The sequence below is a fragment of the Tyto alba genome, unplaced genomic scaffold, assembly GCF_018691265.1.
Source record: "Tyto alba isolate M040663 unplaced genomic scaffold, T.alba_DEE_v4.0 Super-Scaffold_48, whole genome shotgun sequence".
NCBI classification, from domain to species: Eukaryota; Metazoa; Chordata; class Aves; order Strigiformes; family Tytonidae; genus Tyto; species Tyto alba.
The window spans coordinates 14,002,031-14,013,604 of NW_024881324.1; the positions used below are offsets into that span (position 1 = coordinate 14,002,031).

The following is an 11,574-nucleotide window of genomic DNA, read 5'->3' on the forward strand; positions in this document are numbered from 1 at the left end:
CCTCTGCGGCCACAGCAAATCTCAACATTGGAGCCACGGGGTGCTTGAACCCCTTTTGGGCAAGGGACCCATCAGGGGTTGTGCCTTCTACATCAGCAACCTCTCGGCTACAGGTTTTAACTGCTAATTATGGTGCCACAGCAAGGTAAGCTCATCAGCTTTGTGTAGGTTGTCAGGACAGCTGTCTAGCAGCTTTTGTTTGTGTCAGAAGCTTATGTTTGAGTTGGGGCTCAACTTGCAATGAAAAAGAAGTAACCTGGACTGGCTCCCGAGGTCGCTAGGCTCCGTGCTCCCCCAGATGGCTGCGAACACGGGCTCTGAGGGGTTTTGGTATAGTTAACTTTTAGCTGTCCTTCTCACTGAACAAAACAGCCCACGCATTGGCCTTTGAAAGGATAGCTATCCTACCTAAAAGCAAAACCAGAGAGGTAGCACCAGGGTGCTTTGCAGTGGTGGCGATTGCTCTGATTTTTCTAACGAGTATGCTCAATTTACACACATGATGCTCTTCCAGCAGCCTGGAAGATTTATCCATTGCTCTGAAATTCAAACCGTGCTTTTTCCTTCTACGTAGCCCTGGGGATGTACAGATAACCCTTTGTGAAGCCCATCTAGCGCTCTCAGTGTCCAAGAGATGGAAGGAAAGCCAGTGTTTAGCACTAATACTACCACCAACAAGGGCTAAAAGGAGCAAAGTAACACTCGTTTTATGTTACACCTTTACAATACAAAAATGTGGGGGTTTTTTATTTGAACACTAAAAGCTCTTTACTGTGTTCAATACCAATATATAGTAGATTAATTGTACAGCTAGAATTGGGAACTGATTTCCCAGCAGTTCGCACTACTGAAGAGTGCATGTAGTGTCTGGCCTCCATGACAATGATGTTCATACATTGCAGCATATTTTGTACTCTACTTACCTATCCCCTACTTAACAGGGTAGCAAATTTAAAAAAAAAAAAAAAAATAATCCAGGTCCAACTGTATTTAGGTCCATCTATATTTAATAACTGCAAATTAAATCAAAACAATACAAAACAAATATACTAACTTAGTGTGAAAATTGCAGTTTTTCTAAAACAAAAACTTCAGGTTATTTTACAGTGAAGCAATGTCAGAACTTCTCTGGAAAAGCCATCATTTCTTCTTTGATCCTGTTTTCTATGAGTAAGGTGAAACTGCTGTCTGTGTTTTGAAGATTGTAGCTGACAAATATCTGTTTTTTGGTCTTGCTGGCTAAAACACAAAAGAGACGAGTCAGCCATAGTTTGGTCTTGTATAAAAGTGATGATGGTATTCAAGCAAGCCTTTTAAAAAGCCGTATCATGCAGATTCCTAAGACAACATTCTCCACTCCTGCTATGCTGGACCCAGTTATAAAGGATCAGCAGAACAAGTACCTGAGCACTGGCACGCTGGGCAAAACTGTGCACGTCACTGAAATGGGCACTATAAGCCTGGGGACTATCAACTAGTTTTTGGCCAGATGCAAAAAGCCATTAGTTACTGGAAAGCTTCACAGTGCTTTTAGTGGATTTTGGATGCTTCTTAAATGTAGTACAGTTTAAGTGAACTTATTGTACATTGGACTCTTAGCACTGAAATCTAGTTTATGAGTTGGTAAGTCTATGCTGTGAAAAACAATTACAGAGGGAAAGGACACAAGAAAGTGATTAGGCCCCAATCAACAAAGTTCTATTTTATTATGAACCCCTAAAAAGGCTCCAAAAAGTGTGCACCAGTCTTGTCTAAGCCTGCTGTCAACAATTTTGTTTCCTTTAACCTTTGTTTATGTGGTGTCCAGGAACACTGCAAGAGCCTGGATAGCCTGGGTTGAACGTGATGAAGCCAAGCACAAGTTCCAGGCTACTCTAGTGACAAATACCTAGGGGGAGGTGCTATAAAATTAAGAGCTGTCTTCCATGACAGAGCTAATTAACAGTGACAAAAATAATGTCCACTGGGGCAGGAAGGCTTAATTATCAGAGTAGAACAGATAACACCAAGAAGTGTTTTATAAACAAAGTGGAATCCTACTTAGATTTTACCATAGTACTATAGCAAATTTGTAACTTTATACATCGCTAAAGGTAAACTTTGTGAACAATGTAGGCACAATAGAGGAGAAATAGGCACTAAATTTAAATTGAATTGTGTAAAATAGAAGACAAAAAATGGCATTTGGGTCATGAGATATTCTTGGCAGGGAATGAGCTGGGAGCTGATGATCCCAGAGACCCTGTTCTGCTGAATATTCGAAAATTACATCCAAATTTAAAAAATTTAAAATAAAGACACCAGAACTCCTAATATCTCAATCTTTTCTAAACGGGAAAGTTAACTACAGAAAACCTATATATACATACAAAATGTAGTTAAATGACACCTTTGAGGCATTTTCATTATGCAAATCAATTTATTATTTTCCACGCTAACAGGTTACCAGCTTCCTGGCTCAATAAGTAGAGCTGCTTCTGAAATGCAAGGACTCATTTGCCTCTTAAGATTTAGCATTAGAAAATGCTGATATAATGCAGCATGTTGCTCTGATTGCAAAAATTGGCACTTGGCACCAGATGTGGTGGCATAAAGCAGCATGTTTTGTAAGCACTAGCGCTTCATCATCATGCCCTGAATGAATGCAACGCTAATTCTGAACTAATTAATACCATTACCCTAGCTAACGAAGCTGTATCGTGCACTTCAGTGACAAAACTCAACTTCTTAAGCTCTGGCAGCATGGACCTGCTCCTACGACCTCACGGACAGGGCCGAGGCCCGAATCTAACCTTGCAGAGAAGCCCAGTGGGAGCAGGAGAACAGACAGAACAAGTGTTAGGCTTAAGTCTGTAGGTTATTTGTGCTGGAAAAGAGGCAGTGGAGGGGAACTGTGCCCAGCTGGGAATGACTCAAAGAAGAGGCTGAGGAGATCTTCGCCGAGAGCCTGCCAGTCCCTACAGAGGGAAGACGAAGACATGGAGCTACTCAGCAGCCACTGCGGCCGAAAGCGCCGCGATTTCGGGATATGCAGGTAAGGGAGGCACTAACAGGCAAGAGTTCCTCAAGAATTGGTATCCACTAACCTACAAGGAACAATTTTTTCGGATTTGTGTTTCTTGACTAGTGAGACGCATCTCGTGCCGGAGCAATCAGGCAGAGTGGTGAGAAAGAGGCCCTGCACCTAAAACAAACAGATATAAAGAGAAATAGGTAGAAACAGGAGTAGGAACATGGCAAATGTGTCTTCAGCAATGGAAAAGCAAAAAAAAACAACCCCGAAGTAACAGAGAAGATAGGGCCAGTACACCAAATGCAGCTTTTCTGGCTCAGATCCCTACCGGGCTATAGAGACAACAATGGGAGAAAGTGCACACGGATGCACCGCAGCACTGAAATTCCTGCTCAGGGCAGGGAACCTGACACTGCAGGAACAAACAGCAGGTGATGGAATGCGACTGAGAAGTATAAGATATAAAAATACTTATCTTCAAATACTTATCTTCAAATGGCATCGTATGCTACTTAAGTCCGTGCCTGCAATGATCAGAATGGAAACAGCATGGGAAAAATGGTGACAGCATAGGGGGAGAAAAAAAAAAAAATAGAAATATTGCCTGCCTGAAGATTACCACATGGCAGGATGTTTAAAAAGGATACTTTGGAAGTATAGCTACAAGTCAGATTTGGCTGTGAATATCACCTCTGTTACAGAATTTGTGGGAGTAACAAGGATTTAATTTCCCAGAGGAAAACCCACTGGTAACAGCAAAGCTTGGTATTTCTAGTCAAGGCAGAACACAGATTTCCTTACTGAGCACTTTGTAAAAGAAAGAAGATACAGAGCTGCTTAATGATGATCTTGCAGATCCACTGGTTTCAGGAGAATAAACAATTTTGGAATAAGTGACCATGAGCCAACTTAAATTGCTGGACTGGCAGAAGCAAACCTGAAAACTAAGGCGCAGGGTTTCAGAAGGAAGATTTTTTTCTCTTCTTAAAACTCAGCTATGATCAGGTGAAGAGGAAGCATGTAATTATTCAAAGCCAGAAGCATATTATTGACTTTCTCTTTCCAACCAAAGCTAAAAAGGTCTACTGGCCTTCCTCAATACAGTATACCTAGTATAACTTAAGCAGGATAGCATGAGTAAGAATTCTATCTGTAACGAATGTAAAAGGGACTGACCAGCAAGGAAAACTGCAACCCAGAGGTTAGATGGCATGGGTATATAAGAATATTTCCCAAAAGCCTAGCTGGGACACAGCTGGCACAGAAAGCTTAGGACAAAATAATGACAGACAGTTAAAGCACAAACAGAAAGAAAATTGGAAGGTGCATTACACTCTGAGGATAAAGAGTAACTGATATCCGAGTACCAGGCAACACTATCAGTTCTCAGTAACAAAGTACGTGAAATTAGAAATGTAAATGAAAAAAGGACTTTTTTTTAAAAAACAAAAAAAAAAAAAAAAAAAAAAAAAAAAAAAAAAAAAAGGGGCATCAGAACAGACCACTTCTAGGGAGAGGAATTGGGTGACAGAGGTGACAGGACAGCCTCTGTCCCAGAGCACTGAAAGAACTAATATAAGGAATAACAACTTATTACCAACTCTAGCTATGAAATTTGTAATAAATCTTTTAGGAGTGAAGATAGCACATGTACTAAAAAAAAAAAAAAAAAAAAAAAAAAAAGAGATTGGGAGTTACTTAGAGCTGTTAGCTGAACACTAACGTTACACAGAAACTTAGAGCAAGATTCAGAAGAAATGAGTTATGAGGAGACCAAACAGGAAATGGAATAAACTGTTACACTTCATCCAAAGTAAACCCTCTCTAACTACATTTTTACTGACTGACTTCTTAAGGATAATGCACTAATTACCCATAAACATGTTATACAGAGTAACCCACAAAATTATTACTTAAAGTGGAAATGACCGAAGCCAGTATGCAGGAAAAGAACTGCCACCAGAGGAGACTACACCAGTGGTTATTAGAAGATAAGTTATCAGGAATAAGAAAAGATGCTAGCCCTGTTTTTCAAAGATCAGTCTTGTGAGCAACCCATTTTTACATGTGTTAGTGGCCATACAGAAGAAGTAGGCGTAGACTTGTGAAACTGCCTGACAATGCAAATTCGGGACACGCTGCCCATAACAAAGATCAGAACATTACGTGGCCTTTCCAAATGAAGCAACAGAAGTAAGATGAGATTGAGCAGCGTGTTGCATTTAAAACCCGGTAACAAGTACTTCAGCAGGTCACCAGTCGGAGCTGCAGCAGTTACTGGTGGGTGATGATGAGTAACTGGCACGATGCAGCTGTCAGAGATGTGAGGGTGCGAGGATGTGGTGTTAGGCCGAGTGGTTTTTTTTAGAAATACCGGGGTTTGAAAGTTAGCGTTCAGATTCAGAAATGTGGCTAGGCCAGCGCTGCCCTAGGTACAGCAGGACACTCCTACACGTGCTGAAAAGGGAGACGTCCCGAGAGGGGCCCGGCACGCGCCGCAGGGACAGTCCGACCAAACACCGCGAGATGATCCAGGACTTTCCGGGCCGGAACTCCCCAGAATTGGGGGGGCTAAAAGGTGCAATGAGGTGTGGCTTCATCTTCAGGCAAAACACAAGTGCCTCTCGCATGAGAGCCACCCCACAGCCCAGAGGCACTAGAACTTTATGGAGGGGAACTCACTGGGAATCCCTCTCGCTAGGCACAAGTGCAAGCAGCGCCCCCCCCCCCCCCAACCTCACACCCAAAATCAGGGCCAGGATGTTAACTAACAGGCTTTTGATTAATGCTCAGCGTGCCTGGGGGCAGAGAGCTGGGGAAAAAAAAAAAAAAAAAAAAAAAAAAAAAAGGAGAAAAAATAGTAGAAATAAAAATATAAATTAAAATAGAAATAAAAATAGAAATAAACATAAGAATAAAAAAAGAAATAAATAAAAATAGGAATAAAAATAGGAATAAAAATAGGAATAAAAATAGGAATAAAAATAGGAATAAAAATAGGAATAAAAATAGGAATAAAAATAGGAATAAAAATAGGAATAAAAATAAATAGGAATAAAAATAAATAGGAATAAAAATAAATAGGAATAAAAATAAATAGGAATAAAAATAAATAGGAATAAAAATAAATAGGAATAAAAATAAATAGGAATAAAAATAGGAATAAAAATAGGAATAAAAATAGGAATAAAAATAGGAATAAAAATAGCGGGTGGCAGTGGAGGCTGCCGGGGCCAGCGAGCACCGCGTCCCCCCGCGGCGGCTCCAAGCCGGCCCCGCGTGTTCTCGCCACCCCCGTGGAAAGGTCATCCCCCCCCCGGCCCCCCACACGTACCCAAGCGCTGGGCCAGGCAGGCGGAGGTGGTGTCCGAGGGGTCCCCCAGGAGCGAGGCGGCCACCGGGATGCTGTCCTGCAAACGGAGCACGGCGCAGGGCTCAGTCCCCGGCAGCGTGGGGCCCGGTATCCCCCCCCACACCCCCCGCAGGGCCGCGGCGGCCGGACTCACGCGTGGGCTGCACATGGCGACGGCCAGGCTGGCGAGGGCGGGCGCGGCGCCCACCCAGAGGAAGAGCGAGTCCCGCAGCCTCATGGCGTGGAAATGCACCCGCTGCTCGCCCAGCCGCCCGCTGAAGTCGTGCAGGGCGATGCCGCCCGCCGGGACCCCCCTTCCCCCGCCGCCGGCTTCCTCCTCCTCCTCCTCCTCCTCCTCCTCCATCGGCCCCGCTCCCGGCTCGGCCAGGCCTCGGCAGCCCGGCCCGCCCCGCGGCCCGGGGAGGCGGCGCTCCGCTCCGCTCCGCTCCGCTCGGACCCACGCCCTGCGCCGCTTCCGTGGGGCTCCCAATCCCCGCCCTGTCCCACCCCCACGGCGGGGAAGGGGAGGGGGAAGGACGCGGCCGCCTCGGCTTCGCTCAGCTCTGGAGGTTTTCGGGGTTACGGCGGGGGGGGGATGTACAAAGCGAGGGAGCCGGGCGGGCGGAGCTGCGGGGAGTAGGAACCGGGAATAATTAAAGGCCCTGCTCTGGGGATGGGCGTGGTGCCCGGCACGTGTTCTCCGGAGCACGGCTGAGCTGGTCGTTACTGAAAAGGGTTTTCCTTAACTGTGGAAGTTAAGAATATAGATTAGAATAATACTAAGAATATAGGCAGCAGGCTGATGTTAGATAAGAATAATAAAAAAGTATAGGCAGCCGGCTGATGGCCGTGGGCCCTTGACACTTGGAGACACGTATCCTCACGCTGCAGGCAGGGTGATCACCTCTGTCTAAAGAACGAGCAAGCTAATGATACAGATCGGGGATTTAATCGGTATTTCCTCTGCCCCCAATTTCATACCTAGAAATCAAAGTTTCCATTTCCAAGCTCTAAAACTTCATTTTCACGCTGAGGAAAAAAAAAAAAAAAAAAAAAAAAATGGAGGAACCGTTCATCACTTTTCCTCCCTAAACTGCTCCAGTTCTGGCATCTGCCAAAAGAGAAAATCCTCAGCCCTGCTGATCTGAGCTGCCACATCGATGCCAAAGCCCAGGAGGCAGCTAAGCCCGGCTCAGCTGCCATACCCCGACACCCCACGGCGCAGGATCGGCTTGGGGAGAGGCGGGAGGGGGGGGTCATAGGCAGCCTCCTCTGCCCCACGTTTGTCACTTGCTGCTCGCACAAAACGTTATGGGGTGGGTGGTGGCAGACTCTCGGCCTACGCCTGTCGCGGTGTCAGGGGCTTGTGCTGGTGCCCAGCTCTCCCCGTGCCCCGGCTCTGCAGCCTTTCCCTCCGCGTGGGTTGGCCTCCCGCAAGGCGAGTATGTGCAGAGGCTGCGGCTCAAAAATCAGCCTCTGCCTGTCCCGGCAGCCTGGTGCAAACTGGCAGCACTTCACCGGTGGCAACTGCAGAGATCGGGCAGGCAAATAGGTGACAAAAACCGCCTTGGAAGGGGGCGAGGGCTGGCTGTGCGCACCAAATGCTTCCCTCTGCATCACGTTCATTACTCGGCGAGGGACGGAGGCCGCCAGATAAAAAAGGGAAAACAGTGCTGGAAGCATTGCGGAAATAAAAAACTAGGCAGTGGATAAAATATCTGCTGGGAGCCACACAGGTGGTGGTGGTGAGATTCCTGTGATTAGACACCTGCGGGGGGTGGAGGAGATTTGCCCCTGGCTTGCTTGATCAGGGGAGAGAAGCAGGCAATTTTAGGGCATGGCTCATCAGAGTTGCTTTAGATCTCTCTTTTGAGTGAGAAGCATTCCTTCCTGACTGATTTCCATTGACTCCAAGGGAGGTTAGGGTGAAAGGTAAGAAATGCAAGGCTTTGCAGGCAAATTTATTCATGTAAGTAAAACTTCCAAGTGTTTAGAGCCAGTTTCTCTGCTACACTGGGACAGAGCTGGCTTGTACCATGGCGTCTCAGTATAAGATCTGTTCTGACAAAGATCCAGCCCAGCATGTCTCTTCCCACCAAGCAGGAGTTTGGGCCTCCTCGCATGCTAAGTGTACGTTTAAATGATCTGCTGGATCAAGGCAAGAGTCTTCCATTTACTGCCCTGGTCTTACCATACCAAGTACAAGTTTCCTTTGTTGCTTCCAGTGCTGTCTACAGGTTTGCTCCTCCCTAGGGGTAAACTGCCCCTATTTCATCAAGCTTTGATCTGTTCCTCTTCTCATCAGTGGTCTTCTCGACAGTGCTTGTAGCTGTCATTGGGATCCTAATACCTGCAGGCCTCAGAAGGTAAGCCATGGGGTTCCTCTGTGCATAAGCAGTTCTGCGTATTTAACGCTTTTCTGTGAAATGTAGCTGTTATCTGTAGATCATGCTAAATCCTTGTTTAAGTGCAAGAGAGAAAAAACATTCAACTAGCAAGTAAAATGCTGGGTAAGCATTTTTATTTGCAATGCAGGTATGAAGAATGAGTGGAGCAGTGCAGAACCAGACAATCAAGTGTGAAATGAATTTCCTAATTATAGGGCTTCAAGGCCATCAGAGCCCCTGCAAAATGAGAGGGCAAAGCTCTCCAGAAGTGTTTGGAACTTCTTGCCTTATCTTTAACATGTTCATCTTTTTCCTGCGACCAGGAAAACAGCGCCCTTTAGTCTGCCTTATTTGTCAGGTATGAGGCTAGAATGAGCCTCAGCTGCAGTGAGGCACCTGATAGCAAACTAATGACAAAGCAAAGATACTGTAGCATGTGTGTATGGATGTGTGTATATATATATTGCTGCTCAGAGGCGTTCCAAGCCCCAGGAGATGTGGTTTAAAGGTACGTACTTCTGTGCTTCTTGTTCTCCAAAACTTAGGTTGCCCACAAGAGTTACTGCCTGCTAAACCTTGATTTTTACTGCCCATCCTCTCCCCTCCAGTACAGTTTTAAGCCAGGAGTAAATCTTCTTGGTAACTGAGTTGTTAAGAGATGTAAAGCACATAATTGTTACCTGGGATGTCACTGAGAGAAGAAAATGTTTTCTGATTCCAAAATGCATTCTGCGCTTTTGCTCCTCCTGCATGAGGAAGGTGTGAATTTGACACATGAGAAAGAAGTTGACCATTACTCTGTGTCAGTGAACCCTCTGTTGATGCCTCAGGACATGCCAGTTTTCTTCGTTGGTTGTCCTTTTGCAGAGGAGTAAATGACTGCTAGATAAAGCCAAATGAAGCTTCCCAGCCACTCCAGTGAGGCTTCCTGGTGCCAGGATGCTGCAACAGTAGGTGTGCCGCAGCCCGAGATTTTGGGAACCGGCTTTGTGTTGAGACATGGAGACTCTGTGTGTAGGCTTCCCTCAGTGGCACTGGTGGCTGAAGGGGTCCTCTTTTCTCCCTGTGCCATCGGGGCACCTGAGGAGCTGAAAAAATATTTCCTTTTTTATCATTGTTGGATTGTTTTTCTCAGCTGGATCAGTCCTCTGATTTAGTTTGCTGTGCTACTGCTCAAATACTTGCACTGGCATTGTGGAGGGCAGCAACCAGGCAAGCAAGCAAAAAAGGGCAAAATGTCTCTGCTCACACTGTACAGTCACCACAGCTGTGATGCAGTGGCCATCTAAACCAAGGTTTAGGTGGGGCTGCCCCCATCCTGCTTTCTAGTGCTTATCTGATGTGATGATGAGTCAGTCTGGGAATCAACCTGGTCAAAAACTATTCCTGGGATGGGAAGTTTGTTGAGCTGTGACAGTAAACTGCTCCTGAAACATCTAACCTCAGCCACAGGACTCTCTTAACCTGAGGGCTCAAAACACTTTGTCAAGATGGTCAGCCTGATTTATGGTCCTCCAAAAAAAAGAGACAGGAAGAGAATCCAGGCTGGAACTTTTGAAAGAGTTGCAGAAAAGGGTGGAATCAGACTGGTGACATGTATGAAAATCACAGGTTAAGAGATCTGCAAGGGGACTGCACCAAAGTCATGCCATGAATCTCATGAGCCAAAGCAATATATAGGCCAGCCCCACCCAGCACACCCCCCACACACCTGCCCAAAAGCCAGTGTGTGAAAAAGCACCCGTAAGCAAATGCAAAATGTAGATGTACAAGCAATTCCACATCTGCAGTAGCTGCTATGACAGTGTTAGCAGAACTGCTATAATAATTCCTCAGTGCATTTGGTGGTACTTAGGTAGGCATTGCTCTGAGGAAATCCAGTTCCTGATTTCCAAAAGACTTTAGGTACCAGCGTTTTCCCTTGTGGAAAACCCTCTTCTTTTTTGTGCGGTTTGTAACCTCAGCTGTTGGGATTTCCCTGCCCAAGTGGGATGAGGCCTGGGATGCACGTGGCACGGCGCTACACTGACAGGCAGCTTCTTGTGATCCACTGCGCAGAGTATTGGACTAGAAATCAGGGCTGTGAGGTTTTGTGCCTGACGAGCAGGGTGACCTTGTGCAAATCCCTTCTGCTCTGCTTTATTTTATTACTCTGCAGGCTGGAAGACTACAATAACCCTTGCCTATCACCCTGCAGCTGAATGAAAGTCTGTGTAGCACACAGCTCATAAGGACCTTTGTGAGCCTAGACTAAATTTGTGCTGTTACCAAACGAGACATTTTCCTTTTGTTGTTTTATGAGTCATTGAAGGAACTTGTCTTAGATCTGTTGGAGCATTTGAGACATGTGGGTTCACTGCTGCTGGACAGGAGGCATGAACACAGTGACTCATTGCTCTCCTTGGGGACAAGAAGAGGTTTATGCAGTTGACTGGAAATCATATTTTCTATGCAGATAGACAGCTTCACAGTAGAGAATCCCGAAGCAGCTTACAAACACTGACTCTGGTGCATAAAAGCCAGTGAAAATAGCGAGATCTGCAGTTGCAATGGGCTATTACATACCTGTGACCTGACACAGAAGGGAACGGGCATGAAAGCCTAATGGAAATGAGCTTTTGAAGGGCTGAGAAGGGAAGAAAAAAAAATGAGATAGTATTGAAAAATCTTTTCCCTTATACTGCTCAATTCATTGCCTAGATCCCACATGACACAAAGCACACCTGATGGGTCCTGCTGTTGTTCTGTCCCTGGGTCACCCTGCGGGACGCAAGGCGGGGGTACATCGTGTGTGTGAGCCAGAGGGGATGCCAGTCTGCTGC

At 45.8% G+C, this 11,574-nt stretch overlaps 1 protein-coding gene across 1 annotated transcript; it reads right to left on the bottom strand.

Annotated features, from left to right (window-relative positions):
- Positions 1-989: 989 nt before the first annotated feature.
- On the bottom strand, positions 990-6,874 carry PSMG4 (proteasome assembly chaperone 4). Its single transcript, XM_042806953.1, has 3 exons — positions 6,520-6,874; positions 6,348-6,423; positions 990-1,239 (listed from the first exon to the last, which is right to left on the bottom strand). The coding sequence occupies exons 1-3, from the start codon at positions 6,727-6,729 to the stop codon at positions 1,118-1,120; spliced, it is 408 nt and encodes a 135-aa protein (XP_042662887.1). The 5' UTR covers positions 6,730-6,874; the 3' UTR covers positions 990-1,117.
- Between the last annotated feature and the right edge of the window lie 4,700 nt (positions 6,875-11,574).